The sequence below is a fragment of the Populus trichocarpa genome, chromosome 18 (assembly GCF_000002775.5).
Source record: "Populus trichocarpa isolate Nisqually-1 chromosome 18, P.trichocarpa_v4.1, whole genome shotgun sequence".
NCBI lineage: Eukaryota > Viridiplantae > Streptophyta > Magnoliopsida > Malpighiales > Salicaceae > Populus > Populus trichocarpa.
In genome coordinates this window covers 12,014,983-12,038,667 of record NC_037302.2, presented here as the reverse complement: position 1 = coordinate 12,038,667, position 23,685 = coordinate 12,014,983, and the positions used below count along the sequence as shown (strand labels likewise).

Here is a 23,685-nt window from a genome sequence, read left to right as displayed (position 1 = left end):
GAACTCTTGGATAAGTTGGGCCGGTATGTACTAGCTCCAAACACGCCCCAATATAGCTATCCATTGTTAGCTCAAGTGTAGCTAGATTTAGCAGGTGTTGCTAAATCCAGGAGTTATTGGGTTTGCTCCTACCGGACCCAAAACTTGGGTCTGATAGGTGCTGTTAGGCCCAATGACTTGGCCTGGTGCTCTGCTAAGTCAAAGGGTGCGTCTGACACATCTCCTGCGAGTGTCGAGCTCAAGGTTTTTTTGTCATTGTACCCTGAACATGGTCGTGCGCTCCATGTTAGCCTATGCCTAAATCGTGGCCAGACCTGCAACACCCATATGCTAAATGCATTGGTATATACAAATTCTCTTGCCATATGCAACTGTAATATTGAAGCAACCCCTTGATTGCTGTGACATAGCTTGCTATGCTGCATAGAGGGACAATTTGTGAGGAAACCAGATACGAGAGGGGAGGGATGAAAAAGGTAAACTGCAGAAAAATTGTATTCGTCTTGGAAGTAATAGATGTGAGCATGCTGGTTATGCAGTGTACACTGATGAAATGGTGGTGAATATCAGCATAATAATACAAACATTGATATCACGAGGATTCAACTTTTGTTGCGTTGATATTTTTTACACTGCGATGTATTATGTACATTTTGTTAAGTTCTAACTTATATGTATACTATTTTTATCTGCTGTTTTGGTGAAAAGAGCTAGATCTGAATATGAAAAAGCCTTAAATATAGGGAAGGTGGAGCAAATGAGAGCAATGGAACAAAATCTCATAGGGATGGCAAGAGAAATGGAAAAGTTGCACATTGATGTCTTGAATGCTGATAACAGAGCACGCGGTAACTTTTTCTTGCATCTGAATGTGGTGGTTATATCATTCAAAATTTTCTTTCATATACTCTAATTCTTGTGCTGATCTGTGTTGTATTAGCTCCAAACCAATATTGTGTTGGCTATGCGAATCCTGATGCTTCTTATCCACCCCCAGTAGAAGGTGGTGGTGCCAATATTGATGGATATGGGAGGACTCTTGTTCACATGGGTGTTGGGTCAGCTCGGGATTGGATAATTCCATACAACAGTAGCAATGGTGAAGTGTCCAGTGTTGCATTTGGTGGTGCAACAACGTCCAACGCTGGTGGTGCTACAATGTCCAATACTGGTGGTGTTGTTCACTGGGTAGGGCCTTTTGATCCATCTCTTGCTCGGGGGTGAACATGATGAAGCTTTGATCAGAAGCTATCCAGAAGCTTTTCTGCCTTGCCTGGCATTCTGGGCTTACCGCAGCTCTTCAAAGGTTCCATCAATAGCTACAAGGTGAACATGCGAGTCTGATGAAGTTTTCATCAGCGGCTTTTCACAAGCTTTTGCTACCCACACAATGCTCTGCATTTGTAAAATGCACAGTTCATTTGATGTTGTGTAAATTATAGATTAGATGCTTCCTTCACTTGGTAATTCATTATTAAATTTATTTCTTTATTTCCATTCACCAGTCTTCTTGTTGAATCAATATTCAGCAGTAGGATAGCCATAGAGTTTGCCTTCTCCATCAATCAGAATTATCATTCTCCAGCCACCTTCGTTATAAACTGTATAACAAGTTCAGACAGGTTCTCTCAAGAATGAGAAAACGAAAACATAAAAACCATATTAAGATCCTTCGCAGGAAAACGAAAGGTTTAGAGGTTACTTCATGCGGCTAGCTAATTAAAGCTAAAATGCCGAAACTGATCCTTCACAAGAGGCTTGATTCGTTATGTAGATAGGCTCATTTCCTTGCAGCTCAACTGGGTAGCTAAACTTGCAAGCTGTTGGCTTCTACAGATCAAGATCAGTCTAGATCTGTATCTGCCATGGTGGGTGAGGCCAGTTAAATGCATAGCAAATGGCCCAGAGAAAAGGTATGCGCTCCGTTATTGGTAAAAAAGTTTCCCCTCATACATGCTAATTCAAAGCATAGAATCAAAAGTTGCAAAATAACAGCGATCTAGAAAACACACGCGCAGGTGACCAACACCATAAAAAAAAGCAAAAGAAGAAAACCATTCTTATTTCAAAAAGATTAAAAAAAAAAGCGAACCCTTTTCATAAAAACGATCTGGCAACACAATACGAAAAGGTCCTCTCTTGAATTTGTGGAGACGAATCGATCGTTCTTCATTATCTCTCCCACATAACCATAACGAATAATAATATGTGAGCAATAACAAGAAGTAACCCCATTAAGATGAGTAGGACTCCGAGATTCCTCCATTTGCTTTCCATTATTCTCACAAAACCACGTCTACAAGATCCGCAGTTGTAGCACAGGCTGCTTGGATCATTCCGCCATGTAGCACAGTCACTATATTGCAGTTGTGATTCATCCACTGCGCCGTCAACTTTTATCCAAAATGTGGCGTTCACATACTCCATTTGACATATTGATGGTGGTTTGCAACATCCAGACTTCCATATAACAAAATAAAATAAAAATATATTAAATTAATTTGGAAGCAGAGCTGATATGCAAGAATATATTTAGATTTTAGATTATTAGTTAGTTGCACTCAATGCCATAAAAACTTAAAATAACACACACAAATCAACAAATAACTAATTGCATATCACTTGAAAAAGCATGGCTACTGCGATTAGGAAGGACGTTTGCTATAATGATAGGGTCATATATATATGAACTTTTTTTTTCTTTGTAATTCTTCATAAAGAGCAAAAATATGGGTTCGAAACCTACTCCTCCCTCCTCTCTTTTCTTTTTGTAGGAGCAGAAAACATTGGTTAAATATGCATTTATAATCATGTATATGCGTAGCGATTTTCCTATAGAAATCATATCCACGTAAAATAGGCGCAAAAAATGATTCAAAGACAACAACATATCATGTGTAAATGCAATAAAACTACCTCTATAGATGATAATTTCTTGATACTGAAATCAAATGCTTTGAGATTCAACGACCTGGACACCAAATCATCGCATGTTCCTGAACTGAAAATGCAAGATTTAATATTTTCCCAGTCGTCATGATTGCGGATTTTTTCTCTGAACCACATCGGTGTCGCCACCAATCTCCTGCTTTCCATCTTGTTAGCTCCCACAAGTGCAAGTCCCATTGTGAACATCACGATCAACGGCACCATAACTAAGAAAAAACCTGGCACTGGAAACCGTGGTCTCAAGAACACAACAATGTTGCTAATCAAGGAAACAAATATCAATCCAATGCCAATGCCCATCTGTAATCTCGGTAGCCTCAAGAGCTTCTCACAGTCGTAATCTCTCATGTAAAGCAACCAAATAGCTAAGGCAATGATCAAAACAGAAAGCACAAAAGTGAATATTGATAATAAGCCTGCATATTTTCTTACTTGAGTTCCTTTATCAGACTTTGTATTTTCTACAATTCGTTTATTAGTTTTGGTAGTCTCTTTTGTTGTTGTCACTGCAAGTGCTTCTGTAGGGTTAGAATTTTCTGCCATATTTGAGATGAGCTGATCACATAAAATCAACAAGTAGTAATGGGTTTTATTATTGTCAGGTGTTTACCAAGTCAATCGTTTATTAAGAGGTACGGTTCGTAAGTGTGAGGGAAAAGAGATCCTAATAAAAAGTAACGAGTCAACGTTGTTTAAGGGATACAGGATTTTAGCTTTTTTTTTTTTTATTATTATTAAACTCAGCTGGCTTATGATGTGAGTTATATATTATATGAGTTAATTCAAATTTATTTTGTTTAGTTTAATTTAAAATAATGTTATTATTTTTTTAAAAAAAATTAAAATATTTTGGATATTTTTTTTTAAAATCAAATCATATTTAAATTGAGTTATATTCCATCAATTTCTATCAAATTTAATTTTAAACTTGATTTGAGTTAGGGATTAGATAGAAATCACATGTTTGACTCAATGGTAAATTTGGATTTAATTAATAACATTTTTTTATTAAGTATCTATTATAGTCATAGGAAAGAGATTTTGGTACTCAATAATAATAATATGATTCTTTTATGTTTTTTTTTTCTTTTTATTTTCCCATGAAAACAAGAAAAATAAATTATTTAAAATGGGTCAAGCATGTATAAGATTATTATGTATCATTGAAACAAAAAACTAGACAACCTGTTAGGTAGATTAAAGTTTCGTAAGAAAAGAAGAAATGTCAAGTGGTCTCGGTCTGGCCCAATAAACAAAACTGTAATTCGGGTTTAATATATATCAAAGCCAACCAAACAGTAGTTCATAACCCGATTTCACAGTCCATGCCTTCTTGTACCCAAACATGACTCTCTCAATTTTTTCGTTTCGTTATGCACGTGGGTCCCAATTTTATTGTTAATCGGACGAACCGCAGGAAAAAAAAAATAGAATTAATTAGTCAATACTGAGCCATCTCTCCCTTCGAACTCTTTCGATTGATTTCTCGCTTCTCTGTGTCTGAATTCGATCGCTATTGGCAGCCATGGGAAAAGAGGTATTCTTTAATCTCTCCTCTATCTTCACTTTCCGGATTTGAAAATAAAGGAATCGAATTCATTTTCATACAATCAATTCCTCGGATCTGCAAAAGATTTATTATATCTTCTGGCTGTGTTCTATATTTTACGTACTATGTTTTCATGTTTTACAAATAATTAATTATTTAAGTTAGGTTGATTCCTCCTAATGCTTACGACATCGTATGCCTGGTTTGTAGGTGATCTATTAAGATTTAGGGTTTTTTTTTCTTTTCGAATTAAGAATAAGGAAACAGCGATGAGGCATTTTGAAAATTGTGATTGATTTTTATTTTTTATCTGTTGTTTGAGAATGATGTGATGTTTCTTCGGGTAATAATGGTATTGTTTTACTGCGTAGATTGAGCTGAAAACAGCTCCAGCTGATTATCGATTCCCTACGACAAATCAAACCAGACACTGTTTCACCCGCTACATTGAATTTCACAGGTATTGTTCATTAGTCTTTGTCGATTTTATTTCATTTATCTGTCTATTATTTAGTGGTTATCTTTTTTTTTCCATGAACGTTAATTATTATTGACTGCAGGTGTGTGGCAGCGAAGGGTGATGAAGGAAATGATTGCGAGCGTTTTGCTAAATACTACCGTTCCCTTTGTCCCTCTGAGTGGGTGAGTATACTGAGCCTCTTTTTTTTTTTGTCTCAATTAATTTATGATCTGCCAAGGACATTTTTTTTTTAATATACTGTAGTTCTCTGTAAAATGTTGGCAAATGATTTTCAATGAAAGTTTGCTAGTAAAAACAGCAAATTATTGAATTTAGAATTAATTTAAGTGGTTTTTTTATTCATGTGGGATGTCATCTTTGCATTGTAGCATTATCGTGAATGTTATTGCATCATTCATGGTTTGGGAGTCAGGCTAAATGCAAACACGCCTGTCTGATGCTACATGATGTGGTGTGTTTAACGACATTGCCAAATTTTTTTTAAACTGTATTACTCCTATTTGCTATCGGAATACACTGATACCAGTTTTACGAGCTTATTTACAGTATTGAGAAATCAGACAAGCTTGCCTTTATGTTAGAAACCCATTTCACCTCTCAAACATCATGCTCTCCACATTTGTCATCTGTGCAGAACAACAAGCCATCTATATTTGCTGTTCTATCTATAAAAGTTTAAGTTTGACAGCTTGTTGGTCAATTTCTCAAGAGTATAATTAGTGATGTAGTGTGGGAAGAGAAATCAACTCAAAACAACAAAGAACAATAAATTGATGGCAAAAACTAGAAAAAAATTGAACTTGGAACTGGAACAATTGGTTTAGGGTTTGTAGACAACCTTTTAAACATATTATGATCGATAATATACAAAACATGTCTGAAAAATAAGCTAGGCAGCTTTATTTATACTAGTACTAGGTCTAAATCCTAATCCTTATTGGAAAAAGAATCCCCAGAAAGTTATATGACTAATATTTAATCCAAATGGCATCAGGATTTTTAGACTAATAAGAAAAGTAAAATTACCAAGTAAAGCTCCATGTTGATTACGCTTGTTAGTATCTGATTGATGAATTATGAATCTGAGACTGTAATAGAGATATTTTTGCATGACCTATTTTCTTTCATTCCTTGGCCAACATAGACAAATATTTGGGCCTAGATTACACGTAAACAGAATATCTCTGCATTTGGTGCTTTAACATGCCATTACTTAGAATGTGGAAGCATCCAGTCAGTGGTAAGATATAGTTTAGGATTGAATGAAAAGTTTATAAGACAGAATATTTTATGTGCTGACTTAGTCTGTTCTTGATTAATGCTGCAATGCTATGTTCATCACTCTTGTATATTGAATCATACCTTCTACTACTTTAACTTTGACTCAAATTTGGTATGTCATCTCTCTGCGGTGTCAGTAGTCAGTGAGATGTTGTCTTGGAATATACCATAATTGGTCTATTATATATTTCAGCCTCTTAAATGGAATCTGTTTTGTAGAATATTGTCTTTAGTGCTTGAAGTGGCAGCGATTTGCATTTAGAGTCAATAAAAAAATTTAGCATTGTAATTGACCATTGTTTCTTTCTTTTTCATGTGAATGAATTGCTGCAGGTCGAGAGGTGGAATGAGCAGAGGGAGAATGGAACATTTCCAGGTCCCCTTTGATCTCACATCAGCGAGCTGCACAGTCTCTGGCTGTATTTGTCTTCTCATTTTCTTCTAGCTACATTTGTGGTTGTGCTTTGACTATGAATTAATAAGGCACTGTTTGGAATTCCTTGTCAGTTTGTTGACATGAATTATTGCGGATATTTGTGCTGGTTTCTAATTTGTTTATTTTCATTGTACTGTTAATTGTTCTTCTTCACTGTTAGGGGTGCAACCTTTGAGTGTGTTGACAGTGAATGGTTCTGGAATACCTTGTTGATTATTAGAACTTAAAAAATATACATATTATGAGGTCAAAATGGTTCTATCATGGAGTTTGGGGTGGATTTCTCTGGAATCTAGAATAGGATATCAACAAGCCTGAGATGGCTATTTGAGGATTTGGTGGAAAGGACAAGAAGCTAGAACAGCAACCAGGGTGTTTACGATTGCTTAGCAATGCTTTTACTTTGTCACCATTGTAGTCGTTAGCCTAAGTTTTTGTATTTTTGATGGACATTTAGCATAAGTTCAGGAATGGAATTGGCTGAGGTAAAATGCAGCAACTGTATGCTGGAGCCGAGACCGAATACAGACTTCTCAGGGGGAAGGGAGGCCCTGCTTTGGCGGAAGTCTAAAACCTTGAAGTTTTGGAACCAGCCAGGGTGCCTCCCTTTTGATTCTTGTGGATGGTTCGATATTAGGTATAATTATTTATTAGAGAGATGGATTGAAGAATGGGGCCAAGCCATATCTGTGGATTGTGTGTTAAATTTCAGTGCTGAATCCGTGGTCGGATGTTGACATTTAATTTGGCTACCATTACCGTATGCTCGTAAGAGGTATGTATCTAAGGAATTCAAGCATTACACAAACAAAGAAACAAAAAATTCCTTGGTCAAAGTGGGGGGAGCTGTCCTATTGTCTGTTAATCATGCTCCAATTAAATAACCTCATATAATTAATACGATGAAAAATGAAAATCGTCTTAGGCGATAAAGTGAAGCAATTTGATTACCAGTCCTCATAGAAGAAGAGTTTGCAAACAAAAGCTATCGTCCTTGCTGGTGGATCAGCAACAACCACCATCACCAACCACCTCTACTTTACTTGCTAGTTGCTTCCATTCCAATTTTGCTTACCTTGACGTGACGGGATAGTAATTTTCTTAATCAGCGCCACTAATCTACGCATGTCAACTTGTTACCTTTAATTTGCATCAAAGATTCTCGGGAGCTCTGCTCAACAATATAACTATTGCTTCTACAGCCATAAAGCTAGAGATGTATGGTGATATTCAAAGCATTAACAGAAAATCAGAACCTTCTTCTTAAAAGGTTGCTCTCACTGACAGATTGACCAAAGCATCAAATGCCATGTGATCATGTTAAGAAGGTTCATTTGGCTTAATTAAACATCAAGTGATTACTGGGAAAATATTGGGATTTCCTTTATTGTCGAGCGGGGATATGATTTATTATACTGTTAAACTACTCTAGCTAGATTGTCATAATTTGCAGGAACAGAGCATCGGAAACAAGCCATACGAGTATATAGTATGCGCAACACCACCACGCTGCCTCGTGACAAATTATCACAGAGGGGCAAAAAGGCTTCTTTCATATAAAATGAAATTTTTACATGGATATCATATAGCGCTGTCTCGCTGACAATGACATTCACAATGTGCATAGAACGTGATTTCCGTAGCTTACTGGCTCCTTATTTGCTTCAATGCTCTGTCTCTGTGAGGAGATCATGTGGATTGTGGCAATATATAATGGCAGAGCCTGCAAAACCGTCATGGAATGGTTAGCATATAACAAAAATAGATTAAAAGAAAGAACAAGAGGAAGGAAAGGAGAGAGAGGGGAGGTTGAGCTTGAGTAATAAACAAGTGCAAGATGCAGGGGCAATATGTTGACTGGCCACCTGACGCAGAAGAGGTCACAAAACTAGTTCTTGGTCCAAAATGTCATCCGGTTCGAAAGAGGTATTCTCACATTGGGATCTCCACCCTCCGTCTGCCATGGCCCTGTGTGCTTCTCTTTTTGAAGAAAGAGGCACTGTAGTTATAAAATTTATAAATGTGCTGTTCAAAATAGATAAATAAATAAATCTGGTAAAATATATTATACCCTTCAAGTTCTAGAGCAGGACCATCGTATTTCTGGAGCTAAACGCGGCATTGTAAGTTTCTAGGCAATTTCCGTCTCTGTATTTTTGGAAAATATTAGTATATGGGTTAGCAGTGCATGTGAAACTTGCACATAACCTTGTACATTAGCGTTTCTTTTTCTTTGATGAGTACAATCTACAATTCCACAGCTCCACATGTTCTTCGTCAGTCCTCTTTCTTAACCTTATAATTATTTATTTATATTTCTTAGAGTGCTAGCCAAAGCAGGTGAGTGCTTTGTGTGAAAAGATCAAATTGCTAAAAAATGACTTGGTAAGGAGACGACATGAGAAAAAACATTAAAAAAAAAAAACAAGAGGGCCAAATTGCTGAGATTCAAAAATCAAATTATTCAACTTTATTTCCTTTTCTTGCTCAAATAGCATCCGATAAGGAACGTATATTTTTCAGTGCACCGAACACAAACATTAAGATAAAGTCTCTCTACCTTTTAATTGCATCAAATGTGGGCATAGAAAACAGATTTAGAGATATGAAGATTATGATTTTTAAAGTATTAATTTTTTTATTATATTTTTTTGTAGAGTTAAAATAATATACATTTAGTATATAATAAAGTCTTAAAATCGAATGACAACAACTTCTATAAATTTATTAAAAATTATTATTTTGTTTGTGATATAAATATAAACAAATAGCTTGTAAGGAAAAAATAAGAAGAAGAAGAAGAAGAAGATTGTTTTTGAATTGATTTTTGTTGTTATCAAATTAATATTTAAAAGAAAAATAATACTCTTTCATACCCATGTGTCTATAAAATTTAAAAACATATCTTTTCATACCAATACATTTATAGAATTTAAAAGCCAATCCTTTAATCAAATTAATTGAATAACTGATAGGATGTGTCATGCATCATTAATTAATATATATATATATATATATATATATAAAAAGGAGCCTTGTTTTTTTGGTGTTGTATTTGTATTCCAATGACTTTCAGATTTCATGCGAAAGACTTTATAGATGTAAAAAAATCATACAAATAATTTGAAAAATTATTGAGAATGTGGCCTCTGCACAACCATTCATCTTCATTTTGTTTCTTATGATCTGCCTTCAATTGATAATTGTTTTTAAATGTAGATGTAGAAATTTTAGGCGGATTCAGATCAAGGATGTAAGAGATCTTTAAAGTAGTAAACAAGAACATCATCTTGTCTTTTCAACAAACAAAATTCATTCCATCAAAACGATCTTGCTTCACAAACTCTTGATTCATCATAGTCTTGGATTTCATTGCGGATTAATACCTTAAATTTGTTAAGTTAGTGGTATATAAACAGACTTGGAGACGAGAATATCACTATCTTTAAGATATTAATTGCCTCCACTATATTTGTTGTAGAATTAATATAATATACCTTCATGATATAGAAAATCCTTGAAACTTATAGACATAAACTTCTATAAATTTCTCAAGAACTTCTATTATGTTTATGATAAACATAATTAAAGAGTTTGTAGAGAAAAGAATAGGCAAAGAAGAAGATTGTTTTCTAATAATTTTTTACCAGTATCAACTGATATTTATAATGAAAATAACACTTACAAACCAATATATTTTTAAAATTTAAAAACACATTTATTCATACCAATATTATACTATACTTTAAAAGGCATGGGAAAAATATTGTATATTTACTGTGGACACAGACTCATTGCATTGTGAATCACACTGTAGACATAAAGTGTTTATATTATGAGCCACGCTGTAGCGTCATGAGGGCGTTGTCTTTGCTATTTTTTTTGTCAAAAAGTGCTACTGGGGGCGTTGTATTTTGTGTTTTCTGTGCCAAAAGCTTCTAGGTCTGACTTGTCAGCCAGACCCAACGCTATTGAGTCTGACTCACAGCCAGACCCACATATGTTTAGTTTTTTTTTCTCTTTAGATTTTTTTCTTTTCTCTTAGGTAATTTTTTTTCATACGATAAAGAGGAAATAAATTGATGGGATTTTTTTTATATTGTACAAAAGTTGGGTGATGATAATTTTTTTTCATTTGAGGTTGGGCTAGTTGAATATCTTTTCTTCCAATAGAGTTGGGTTGTGCTGCTCAGTAGGACCCAATAGCGATGAGCCCTGCCTCCCAGCAGGACCCAATAGAGTTGGACCCTGCTGCCAGCAAAACCAATAGTGTTGGGCCCTACTTCCCACTAAGACCCAATAACATTGGGCCCTGCCGCCACCACGACCTAATGACGTTGGCAGGATCTGGTTCATTCAAAATTTAGTCTTATAATTGGCTCGGAGTAAACTGGTAGACCTGTCGGATCAACCCGAAACTTGAGAGACCCGACAAAAACCTGGCAGAGACCTTTTTTCTCAAAAGTGTTTTTTCTCCTACCCAGAGACTTTTTTTTTTTATATTTTTCAGTTGGTTACTAACTCATTTCAAAGTTCGCTATATAAATACTTGAAAAATATTTTATTTTTTCAATGTGGGATTTAAAACCCTTTGATATATATACTCTATGTTCACAAGAAAAAAATTATATTTTTTCAATGTGAGATAATAAATCTTTTTGGTTTAAATACTTCAACTTAGAAGAATAAGATAGTATCTTTCCAATGTGAGATAAAAAAATCTTTTGAAAAAATCTTTTAAACTTAATTATTTACACCACGTATAGCCTATATCCACATGGATTGTTTTTTAATTTTTCATATCAAATATTAAAACATCAAATATTTTTTTAAAATTTTTATGGGTGACCCTGGGCCTTGGCCAGGTCTGTTTAATTCAAAATTCAGGTTTGATATTGACCCGGAGTAAACTAGTCGACCCCCAGTAGAGACCCCTTTTTTGTTTTTACAAATGTGTTTTTTATCCTACTCAGAGGCTATTTTTTCTCAAATTTTTCAATTTGTTACCGAGTCATTTTAAAGTTTAGTATATAAATAATTGAAGAATGTTTTATTTTTGCAATGTGTGATTTGAAGCCTTTTAGTATATATACTCTATCTTCACAAGAGAAAAAAATATTTTTCGAATATGAGATAAAAAATCTTTTGAAATAATCTTTTAAACTTAATTGTTTACAATATGTATAACTTATATCCACATAGATTATTTCTTAATTTTTTCATATAAAATATTAAAATCTCAATTTTTTTTCTAATTTTTTCAGGTTGACCAGAGTCAACCCATGTAACCTGTGACCTGACCCCTTGATCAAGTCAACCCCCAGGCCGAGTTTGATAATTATGATTGCCATGAAAATATAACTTTAACGGATGCAATTGAAAAGAAATAGACAAAACCTCATCTCTTTTATTTTATTCAGGTGCTTTGTTTAAAAAATATTGATTTTTTTGTTATGTGTTTAATTTTCGGAGTGGTTTTTGTGGTTCATTTATGATTTTGTTTTTATCTTTTATATAGATAAACTATGTTTTTTAAAATAAAAAATATTTATTTTTAGATGATATTTTTAATATGTGTAGCCTTACATGTTATTTTTTTTTCTTTTTAATTTATTCAATCAATTTAATTTTTTATTTTTCAAAATTCAATATTTTGATCTATATTTATCTCTCGGTTTTTCAAGTTTTGTTTTTAGATATTATTAATAATTTTTTATCGATTTATTAACACATATATTTTTTAATTTATTTAACTACATGTGTAAATAATATTTTTATAAAAATTAAAAATATTTAATCCACGAAAAACACGGGTCAAACATAGCTAGAATCCATAAAATGCCGTGACCGTGTGGACATTGAAGTAAAGCCAGCCATCCCTTCTTGTCGAGAATTATTGCTAACATTTTACCTAATTTCTTCGTTGGTTGCATGACTTTCGTGGTGTTGGGAACTGCTTGGTTTTGAAAAAGAAGAAGAAGAAGATGATGATGGACAATTTGAATATCTCATTCTCAGCCAATCGCTTAACAGTATGAAAGAATTCAGTTTGTTTTTGTATTTTAAAAGTATTTTTAAAAAAAATTAAGTTTTTTTTTACTTTAAATTCATATTTTTTTGGAATTTTTATATATTTTTATGTATTAATATCAAAAATAATTTTAAACAAATAAAAAATATATTATTTTAATATATTTTTAAATAAAAAAATCACTATCATCTTTTTAAACATTAAAAAAAAAAAAAAGGGTAGAAAAAGCAAGAAAGAATACAGGAATTGTTGCAAACGCAAAACATGAGTTCACCCCCTTTTCTCAGTAAACGCGGTTATACATTGACTGATTTAGGATTTTTATCATCATAAATAGCAAAAAATAGTAATAATAATTTGCCTGATTTAGAAGTGGACGCGTGTGGGACATGCCGGTTACCCCTCATTCATAGTTACCACGCCGACAAGCCGCGATGGGTGACACGTGACGAGCGCATGTTGGTAGTATAGCCCACGGGGTCACCAGAAGACTGCTACCTAACGGCTCCCTCTGAAACTTTATTTTATTAATTGCTTTTAAAAGGAAGACTTTATCATTTCATTATTGTAATTTGTAAAACATGTATTTGGCTAATAATTAATATGTAATCCTTTCTTATTTTTATTTTGTCTTGAACAACTAATTCTTTCTTTGGTATTTTTGTTCATAGACACATTTTGTGAGTAATATTTTTCTTAATAATAAAAATCAATTATTTTACAGCTATTTCGTATTTAGATTTGCATTGTAATTAACGAAAAAGATTTTATCCAAATAAAAAAATAAAATTATATATTATCATTCTTAAAAAAAGAATGAATATTTTAAATGTAATGAAACAAATTTCAATGCAGTATTTATTTTGAAAAACTACAATGTATTTATTTATTTTATCATATAAAGTCATAAATTTATATTGATTATTATAAAATTAGAAGTGATTTATAGCTCGTTTAATATTATAATATAATATCAATGGTTTTTCAAAATGTTTTTGTTTGAAAATAATTTAAAATAATATATTTTTTATTTTTTAAAATTTATTTTTAACACAAGTTTGTTAAAACTATCTAAAAACACATAAAAAAATAAAGTAAAAATAATTTGTTTTTGCTAAAGCACTTTTCTACCATAAAAAAAAAACATGCAATTAATGAAAAATTACATTAGATTTTTCAAGATATGCACAAGAAAGAAAGAAGATAAATTCAGAATAAAATCTAAATAAAACACCAAGCATTAAAGAAGGATTTACACTAATTAATTAATTAAAAAGAAGAGATAACTAGGTTAAAAAGTTTTTGAAACATATAGCTGTGCTAATTACTAAACTGTCACATCCATACACGTTGACCGCTACTCTTTGTATCCGTTGAGGGTTGTAATATTAAAAAACAAAATATATAATAATAAGAAACCCTACGCCTTTCAACTAACCACGCGTGACTCAATTAATACGCGTCCTTTAGCGCGTGTAGCCGTAACCTCCGAGGCTAAATAGAAGAACCTTCCCTGCAACCTCCTCCCCCATCATCCCCCCCCTCCTCCATCACTTGTCATTATAAATAGCCTTCTCCCCTCTTCCTATCAAAACCCAACAAACGCTCCTTTCTTTTCTGTATCATCTCCGCAACCAAACAAGAAGAACAATGTTTCGTTTAAGCAACAACTTGGTAGGAATCCTGAATTTCATAACCTTCCTGCTCTCAATCCCCATCCTGTGGGCAGGGATATGGTTAAAAAACAAAGGGACATCAGAATGTGATAAGTTCTTCGACACCCCAGTTATTATCTTGGGTATCTTTCTCTTACTAGTCTCTCTAGCTGGCCTAATTGGCGCGTGTTGTCGCGTGTCATGGCTTCTCTGGGCTTACCTCCTAGTCATGTTTCTCCTCATCGTCTTGCTCTTCTGCTTCACGATTTTCGCTTTTGTCGTGACCAATAAAGGTGCCGGTCAAGTTTTGTCCGGGAAGGGGTATAAGGAGTATAAGTTGGGAGATTATTCAAATTGGTTGCAGAAGAGAGTGGGCAATCAGAAGAACTGGAGGAAGATCAAGAGTTGTTTGATTGATGCTAAAGTTTGCAGTGATTTTAACCAGAAATTCGCGAATGATACTGTTGAAGTCTTGTATACCCGCCATCTGTCTGCTCTTCAGGTATTTTTTTTATCTTTTTTTTTTATGCTTTTGATTATTGTTTGACTTTGCGGTTTTTCTTTTTTTTTGTTAGATCTAAGTTTTTGTTGTTAAAAAGAAATAATGTTAAATCTACGATGATAATTTTTAACATTAGTATTTTTCTTTCCTATTGAAGAAACGAGATGGCACTCGTGAGTCATGATGGGTTACTGGTCGTCGTTAGATGTCAGTACAATTTTCTGTGTGTAATTGTGGATTAAGAATGTTGTGATTAATAATTTTGATCAGTATTATCATAATGACAAAAAAAAAGCTTTATTCTTTGTGATATAGGAATAAGGGATTTTTTCAATTATTTCTCTCTCTTTCTTTATTATTTTAGGATTATTCGCAGTTGTTTCTAGTTTATTATAGCTTTAGAAAGGAAAGCAAGAACACTTTTAGGTTACTGTATGAAGAATATGATTCTTTGTGGTGAATTATATATATATATCATTTGTTCTCATTTCTTTTATCTTTTACAGTATCCTTTGCTGGGATTCTGTGGCTAGTGATCCTTCCTGTGTGCTGATATGTGAAATTACCCCATTTTTTCTTAGCTTTACCTTGTGCTTGAGTTGTAATGAGTTGGGGGAAATGACCCTCTTTTATTCCTCAATCATTATGGTTAATTACCTTTGATCATTAATATTTTTATCATCTACTAATTGTTTTTGTATGGGCCAGTAGGGGGTCTCTATTCCTCGATGGCCTTTCACGGGCCGTATGAACTGAGCTGTTGCGGTTTTATTTTTGTGTGCGCCGGTGGTTCTGATTACCCTGGGACAAGAAAATGGATATTCATTTCTTTATCCAAAGGGGTTATTATTACCCTTAGATAATTTATTTATTTGACATATAATTTTTGTGTAGTTCTTCAATTGTTTCTATGAACGTTTGGTAAATAGTGTTCTATGAACCCTGACATGTATGTAGTTATTATTGCAGTAGACTTCTTCTTCATGAAGTGTTCATAACACTACACTGGGTTCTGATGTTTCTTTATTGTTTTGGCAGGCTGGCTGCTGTAAGCCATCAGATAGCTGTGGCTTTCTTTATAAATCACCGATTAACTGGGAGAAGACGCCTACAAATTCCACCTCCGATCCTGACTGTAATGCATGGGATAATCAAACAGATGTTCTCTGCTTTAACTGCAACTCTTGCAAAGCTGGATTGCTGGACAACCTCAGGAGGGATTGGAAGAAGGTGGCTGTTATCAACATTATTTTTCTCGTATTCCTCATCATTGTGTACTCCGTCGGATGCTGTGCTTTTAGGAACAACAGAAGGGACAACAATGCTTACTCTGCTGGATGGAAGCACCCTTAACTTGGAGAATTCTTGCAGCTAGCATGGATGCAGATAGTATTGCTTAGGATTTTAGTTGTAGGCAGCATACTTATTTGCTGCTCACTCCGATGTTATATATTTTTTTTCTCCACAGTTGGTTTCTTTGTATAGCGTTCTTATGCTTTTCTTTTTAGTATCTTTGGAACATATTGGTTATATATGGCCTTGTATGCTCTGCGGAGCTCACATTTTCTATATCTGAGACCTTGTTTGATCATTCTTCTCTGATTTGTTTAATGCATCAGTTGCCAAACCATGCATTAGTTTATACTGTTTCTTAGGCGAAGATGACATTGTGAAGCAGCTTTAATACTATTCCTTTAATATATTTCTTACCATGGTGTGGTGAGCGGTTGCTGATAAAAAAATAAGGTCAGGGAAACTGGGTTTCTTCGGTTTCTAGGTGTGGATTCTGTGGTTACAAACTGATCCCTGCTAATTGCTTCTGCAGAAGACTGATTTCATTATATTTGTGAGCGGTTGCTGCCATATTTTGCAGGAGTGGAAACACACCATTAATTGCAGGGCTCCCATTTCTTATTCCAGATACTTAATGTTGGGTGCGATGTGTAAACTCAACAAAAAATGGTAAATATTTCTCCTCGAGCGTGTTGATTGCAAACGAGAGGACAAGGACTTTCTCTGAAAAGTCTTTCGACGTGAACAGTGAGAAGAAAGGTGTACATGCCAAAGTACTGTCTTGTCTCAAAGTTTGGTGAAGATCAAATCATACAAAACAAATTGAAATGCATTTTGGAACGTCTTTATCTAGCACAAAGGACTCCATAGATGATTAAAGGTATCCTTTCTTAATTATTAGGATTTAAATTTCAAACTAAAATGCGAAAAAAAAATCCTAATTTTGATATGGATAGTGAAAAGCTAGACTAATTTTATGTATGCTATTTTTAATTATTTTTTTAGTTGAGGAATTATTTTTTCAAGGAATTAATTTCAAGAGATTCATTTTATGTTAAATAAAAAAAAATTTAAGATAAAAAATAATTTTTTTTTATTCTTCCTCGTCTTTTTCAAGGAAAATTAAGTGCCACATGAAATAAATTTTTTTAAATAACTGAATACTGTAATTGTTTTTTGTTATATTCCTATATATACCTTTCTAATTGGTTCATCGTAACCATACATCCTACCATTAAAATTCCTCTTTTTTAACAAGTCCCATTCTGCATTCATACTTGTAAGTTAAGTCCTATTAGTTTGGTTTTTTTTTTTAAATTAAATCAATTTCTTTTAAAAAATATTAAAAAAAGGGGCTAGCCATATAGGGCTGGTTACCCAACACGCCTAGGCCATAAAACAAGCTTAGGTGTGGGTGCATGTTAGCTTAGGCCCGAGCTTTTTTTTTCTTTAAATTGCCCACCCATTATTTTTATATAAAAAAAAAACAAGCGAACCATGTACGCTTAGCAAACCTAATTTTTGACCAGGTGGCTAAAATTGTGTTGGTATTTTTTTCTATTAAAAACTTAATTCTTTACATATTTTCATTTAAAAACACTTTGATAACCTTGAAAAAATAATTCCTCAACTAAAAAAATTCAAAATCAATTAGAAAATACAAAATCAAATGGGAAACAAATTTATCTCAACTCTAATATATTATTTCAGAAAATTAAAAATTCCAAAAACATTTTAATGAAACTCATCTTGCCAAAAAAAAAAAACTTTGACATCAAATTTAGCTTTTTTTGATTATTGAAATCCAATCAATCAACATTTTTCTTTCTCATCCAAATGTTTTTCAGTGTCTCTCTCTCTCTCCACTCTTAAATTTAAAAACTAAAATTTTAAACTAAATTGTTTAATTGCAAAGCTAAAAGGATTAAAAAAAACTTGAAAATATCCTAAGGAAAAATTAAGCAAAAAGCCCCTATCACCATTTTATTTTAAAAGGGCCTTATTTTTTCTTTATTTCAATTTTGTAATCTCATTTTCAATTTTTTCAAAAAATAAAACCAGATTCTTTTATCGTGAAATTAAGTACCAACCCAATATCGAGACTTTTTTTAGATCGAGATAACCAAATAAAAAGTAGATCAAAACAAATTATGAATCTCAAATCTCAATCAGCTCAACATTAAAAGATAAAATTAAAAAAAAATCGATTGTAAAGCAAAAAAAAAAGAAGAAAAAGGACCAAAGTCGACACCATAGTTTTGTTAAGAAACAAAAAGGGTTGTTATTTTTTTTATCAATTCTGGTCCTTTTATTTTCAATCTCTTGCAAACAATAAATTGAATTCTTTTTTGTGAAATTGATCACTAATTTGATGTTAGGATATTTTTTTTGAGATCTCAATAACAACATAAAAAGCAAATCAAAATAAATCATCAACTCCAAATGCATATCAACACAATATCAAAGAATGAAATTGAAAAAAAAAATTGATGATTGAAGCAAAACAATAACCGGAAAAAAAGAGAGACACTACTCCAATTCACAATGTTCTATGAGGAAGGGATGCCTTTCATCAAAAAAATTTCTCAATTTTATCCCTAGATTTTTTTTATTGATCAAGTTGATTGAGTTACATCAGGACAGTTCTTACACAATTTAATTTTCAACTCAAGCTAGGCAAAAAGTTGGGTTGAGAGGTTTTTTTATGTCAATTTCGTCTTTTTTTCTCTATTATCCCCAGTCATTTTTTACCGGTCGGTCAAGATGTCTTTGAACCAACTTAGTCGATTTAGTTATGTTGGGAGAACTTGTATACGATTTAATTTTAAACCTAAGTTAAATAATAAATTAAATCATGAAGTTTTAAAGTTGATCCACTAAATTAAATTTAATAAAAATATCAAATAGTTTTTACGTATTTAATAATTTTTGCAATGTTCAAATAAATTTGGATTTGACACACATAGCACAAACCTATAAACTATCTTCAGAATAAAAAAAATAATCAAAATTGAACCTTTTTTTATAATAAAAAACCCTTAAAATCCATTATTTTGATTTTAGTGATTGATTGGTGGATGACCTTCTTAGAAAATATTCTGGATGTAGGTGCATCTCATAAATTTGTTATAGAAGGGACGGAAAGGGAGGGGATTTGACAAATTTTATTCTATTTTATTTAAATCTTCCAATAAATTAACCAAAAAAATAAATGATTTCTTTTATATTTTATTAAGCTCCTGTTAGGTTTTTTTTTCCCTTCTGATAAATCATCGTGACTGATCATCAGCCACTCCTAAAATATCGCCTTTGTAGAAAGACGATTTTTGAGAGATACAACATCAATTTTATTCTTTCCCATAAAATTTTAAAACTGTATTTTTATTGAAAAAAATGAATCGTAGCTGTATATAGTCATATTACAAGGAAAATAATTAACCTTAAATATGAAAAAAACATATCTACTGAATGTTCATGTAGTTGAATGGCAACAAGGCCCCTCAAGCATCTCGATAAAATATAAGCACGATCAAATAATTAGATAAAAAATTGTATATGTTTCCATCAGAAAAATGTTTAACGCATTCAGATTTCTTTATAGACTTGTACATAAACATATCTACTGAATGTTCATGTAGTTGAATGGCAACAATACCATATGTAACAGCTCAAATCTACTGTAATCTCCTACATCACTCACCCTCCATTCCAAGGTTTACAAGATTGTTAGAAAAGAATTTCTTTGCTTGAAAAAATGATAAATTAGGATAATGTGCAAGGTTGTTAGACAAGAATTAAGGTAAAACCGAAAACACAATTAGTGCTAACAAATATCCTGATGAATTCCTTCCGTAAAATGTGCAGTATCTCAGTAGTCGTAGGAAACTAGGTATCTTCTTAGATCCCTACTTTCCATCTCCTTTTCCTGATCACTGAGTTCATACAATATGCATTGAGAGAGATGTATAAAAAGAAACGAAACCCTTCATTTTATTTAGCACATGGTTAAAAAAGTGAACAAAAATTCTGAGAAACAATGGAAAATAAACAAGTAAGCTTCCTAAAGACTTGCATTAATGGCATCAACGCTCTTTCAGGTATGTTCATTAACAATCATCCTTTTCTTCTTGTTTCCTTTTAATTTCTCTTCTTTTCTATACTGTCCAATAGAGCTAAAATTCGGCAATCGAGCCTCGAAGGCTGAAAAAGATGCAGTATTTTTTTACTGTATTGAAGAGCTAGTATCAATATGATTGAACTGAACTAAGAAAAAAAAAAACAGATGATCAGAAAAATATGAAGATCATACTTTCTTAAGAAAAGTGTAGCAACATTGTTTGTTGCTTTCGATCTCGCAAATTCTCTATAAACCCGCTTTTTACAGGGAAACAGGATCTATTCTATGCAAAACTCCAACAATTCCTACAGTGTAGATGGCTTTGCGTTGATATTTGTCTGACAGCGCGCTTGCGATTTATTTCATGTCTCAGGAATTGGCATTCTATCCATTCCGTATGCCCTTTCAGCAGGAGGCTGGTTAAGCTTGATCCTGCTGATCTTGATTGCGGCTGCAGCCTGCTTTACTGGACTTCTGATGCGCAGATGCATGGATAGAAATCCTAATGTTACAAGTTATTCTGACATTGCCAGTCATGCATTTGGACGCAGAGGAAAATTAGTAGCGTCTTTCTTCACCTCTTTAGAGCTTTATTTTGTCGCCACTGGTTTTTTAATAATGGAAGGGGACAGCTTGCATAAGCTTTCTCCGAACTTTGCATTAAAGCTGGGAAGCCTTTCTATAGATGGCAGGCATTCTTTTGTTATTCTTTCAGGTATTTTGATCTTGCCTACTATGTGGCTAAGTAACCTCGGTGTTATGTCCTATGTTTCGGCCTGCGGGGTGCTGTCTTCTCTGGTTGTAGTTGTTTGTGTTTTGTGTGTTGGTGTGACTAAAGGGGTTGGATTTCATGGCAAAGGATCACTGATAAATTTACAAGGGGTGCCTACTGCACTCAGTTTGTACGCTTTTTGCTATGGTGCTCATGCATTGTTCCCTAGCATATACAATTCAATGAGAAAGAAAAACCAGTTTTCCAAGGTGAGGTTTGGTGTCTTTTCTATCACTTCAATGACTTGTAGTTGTCAATTCAATATGCCTAATGATGCAAGAATTAGACATACAAGTTTCTCTTTGTTGCTAGTGGTGACTAACTACTGATTTTCTCTTTGTTGCTCCAATTGCAGGTCATGTTTGTAAGTTTTGTCATATGTACTATCACCAACTTATCTATGGCCGTATTGGGCTATCTTATATATGGTCAGAATGTGCAATCTCAAGTTACATTAAATCTACCTACGCAAAAGCTCAGCTCCAAGATAGCAATATACAGCATATTGGCAGGTCCAATTGCCAAGTATGCATTAACAATAACACCGATTGCCACTGCAATTGAAAGTGTTTTGCCAGACAGGTATCAAGATAGTAAGTCGATAGGTATTCTTGTCAGAATGTCTTTGTTAATTAGCACAGTAGTTATGGCCATGGTATTTCCATCTTTTCAGTCCTTGACATCTCTAAGTGGAGCGGCTCTCATCGTTATTGTTTCATTCTTCCTCCCATGTGCATGTTACTTGAAGATTTTTAAAGTATATCAGAAATGGGGAATTGAGCTAGCAGGTATCTTGACAATAATGCTAATGTCAGTTGTTGTTGGTGCTGTGGGCACATATTCATCTATTGCTCAGACTGTGAAGCATAATTAAGAATTCAATAGTCGGTTTTCAGTAACTAATGCCACACAAAAATAGACAGGCAATGGGATATGTTTCCTTGAGATGGTATTATGTGTAGGTTTCAAATATCACTGTATTTCATATTTCGAACAGGATCCCGAAGTCATTACCAGAACCATGTCGAAAAGAAAGGGCACAGAGAAAAAATTGAGCTGAATTTGAAAGTTCCAGTCCTACTTAGACAGTTTCTGGATGTGGATAACTATTTTAATAATTGTCAATGATATTTATTTCTCATTTTCTGATCTGTGTCAGTCTTTGAGTTTGGTAATGTCAGCAATTTTCTTCTTCATGGACTGATATCTATTCATGTCATCTGTAGAATCTGCTTCTTGCAAATCAACATGGTGGCAAGCAAAATTGTAGCTTTCTAGATTTCGAAAAAAAGTTAACATTACAATTCTATATCCTACACTTTTCTTCCCTCAATATCATGAATTGATCTTTGATATCATCATTTTTTAAATGCCTAATACACATGTCGACTTGAATGCCTTCAAAGTGAAAATTCAATAATCTTGAGTGGAAATGTTTTTTGTTGAATTGGAAATGCATAAGAAGATTATATGTTGCAGATTTGCCTCGATAAAAAGGAATGATCCTTAAAAATTATTAGTTTTCTACTTGACTACATGCATTATTATATTGATCCAGAAACTTTGAGAAGTAAAACTGCAATAATTAGGAGGATTTTTATAGTTGAAATGTGAAGTCAATCAATAGAAACACTGAACACTTAAAAAATGAACAGAGTTCAATATAGTGTTACCTTTTCGGGTTGGCTATAATATGAGTTCTGAAATCCATTCTCTCTGTCTTCGATTGCTCGTGTATGTGTCATCTATTATATCAGGGGATTTACTTTGTTCTATATAAAACTTTGATGAGACGGGGAACATCACAATTTCAGAAAGTAACCACAGAAGAGTTGTTCTGAAGATGGAACCTGAGTGAAGCATAGCACTAGGATATTTCGACATGAAATTTGTATCTCGGAAAAAAACTAAATTTGAGGATGTCATTCAGATTCTTCACACTTTGTCTACATTAGGGAGTTTTTCATATAGAAGTGGCTCTTCCAAATGTTTTTTACAGATGTTATGTCCTGAAGATTCATCCATAGAACCTTGCTGAATATTTCTCCCGTCAGCTTGTGGCACAAAATTTGTCTCTTGTTTGATCTCCTGTTGGTCTGAAGCTTGACCCGATATCACCATATACAAACCAGAAATCACAACAATAGCACCTAACAAGCTGAAGTGAGATAAATATATCAGATGACCAATATTATCAGCATTAATTAGCTATTCATACTTGTTTCTTTTTATAACTAACAGAATTCTTCATAAAGAAAATAAATTGTCATGAAAACATTCCGAGGAGTTATGTACCTTGACGTGTAGATCACCTCATGTAGAAAGGTAGCAGCTAAGACGGTCCCAATAACGGTGGCAGAGGTTTGAACATTGCTAAGAAGTGTAGTCCCCTTTGTGCAATGCACCAGGTTTGAAGAATAATGATGCTTGCAGAAGCAATTCACCGGTCAACAAAGGTTTTGGTCACAGCAATTTAAATAGACCATGGAAGGACATGTTTATGATTTTGAATTAACAAAATATGTGCAACAAGACAAGAGTACTGAGAGAGCATGCTACATTCTATGTAGAGTAAACAAGCATACTCAAGAATTGAATGCGGTTTCCATGCTTGTGGAT

At 33.4% G+C, this 23,685-nt stretch overlaps 4 protein-coding genes and 1 long non-coding RNA gene across 5 annotated transcripts; 3 read left to right on the top strand and 2 right to left on the bottom strand.

Moving 5' to 3' along the window:
* Positions 1-2,037: 2,037 nt before the first annotated feature.
* On the bottom strand, positions 2,038-3,558 carry LOC7493360 (tetraspanin-15). The gene is made up of 2 exons (XM_002324472.3): positions 2,917-3,558; positions 2,038-2,460 (listed from the first exon to the last, which is right to left on the bottom strand). Exons 1-2 carry the CDS (start codon positions 3,490-3,492, stop codon positions 2,173-2,175), a joined length of 864 nt encoding a protein of 287 aa, XP_002324508.1. The 5' UTR covers positions 3,493-3,558; the 3' UTR covers positions 2,038-2,172.
* A 693-nt stretch (positions 3,559-4,251) lies between these two features.
* LOC7493359 (cytochrome c oxidase subunit 6b-2) lies at positions 4,252-6,836 on the top strand. The gene is made up of 4 exons (XM_002325063.4): positions 4,252-4,486; positions 4,870-4,958; positions 5,059-5,140; positions 6,594-6,836. Exons 1-4 carry the CDS (start codon positions 4,475-4,477, stop codon positions 6,645-6,647), a joined length of 237 nt encoding a protein of 78 aa, XP_002325099.1. The 5' UTR covers positions 4,252-4,474; the 3' UTR covers positions 6,648-6,836.
* A 1,352-nt stretch (positions 6,837-8,188) lies between these two features.
* On the bottom strand, positions 8,189-8,727 carry LOC112324950 (uncharacterized). Its single transcript, XR_002978940.2, has 2 exons — positions 8,562-8,727; positions 8,189-8,419 (listed from the first exon to the last, which is right to left on the bottom strand). It is a non-coding gene; the product is annotated as an uncharacterized LOC112324950 (long non-coding RNA).
* Positions 8,728-14,182: 5,455 nt separating this feature from the next.
* LOC7493358 (tetraspanin-8) lies at positions 14,183-16,475 on the top strand. Its single transcript, XM_002325062.4, has 2 exons — positions 14,183-14,884; positions 15,923-16,475. Exons 1-2 carry the CDS (start codon positions 14,378-14,380, stop codon positions 16,235-16,237), a joined length of 822 nt encoding a protein of 273 aa, XP_002325098.2. The 5' UTR covers positions 14,183-14,377; the 3' UTR covers positions 16,238-16,475.
* Positions 16,476-19,779: 3,304 nt separating this feature from the next.
* Positions 19,780-22,212, top strand: LOC7461621 (amino acid transporter AVT1I). The gene is made up of 3 exons (XM_002325061.4): positions 19,780-20,274; positions 20,668-21,275; positions 21,422-22,212. Exons 1-3 carry the CDS (start codon positions 20,214-20,216, stop codon positions 21,938-21,940), a joined length of 1,188 nt encoding a protein of 395 aa, XP_002325097.1. The 5' UTR covers positions 19,780-20,213; the 3' UTR covers positions 21,941-22,212.
* Positions 22,213-23,685: the final 1,473 nt, after the last annotated feature.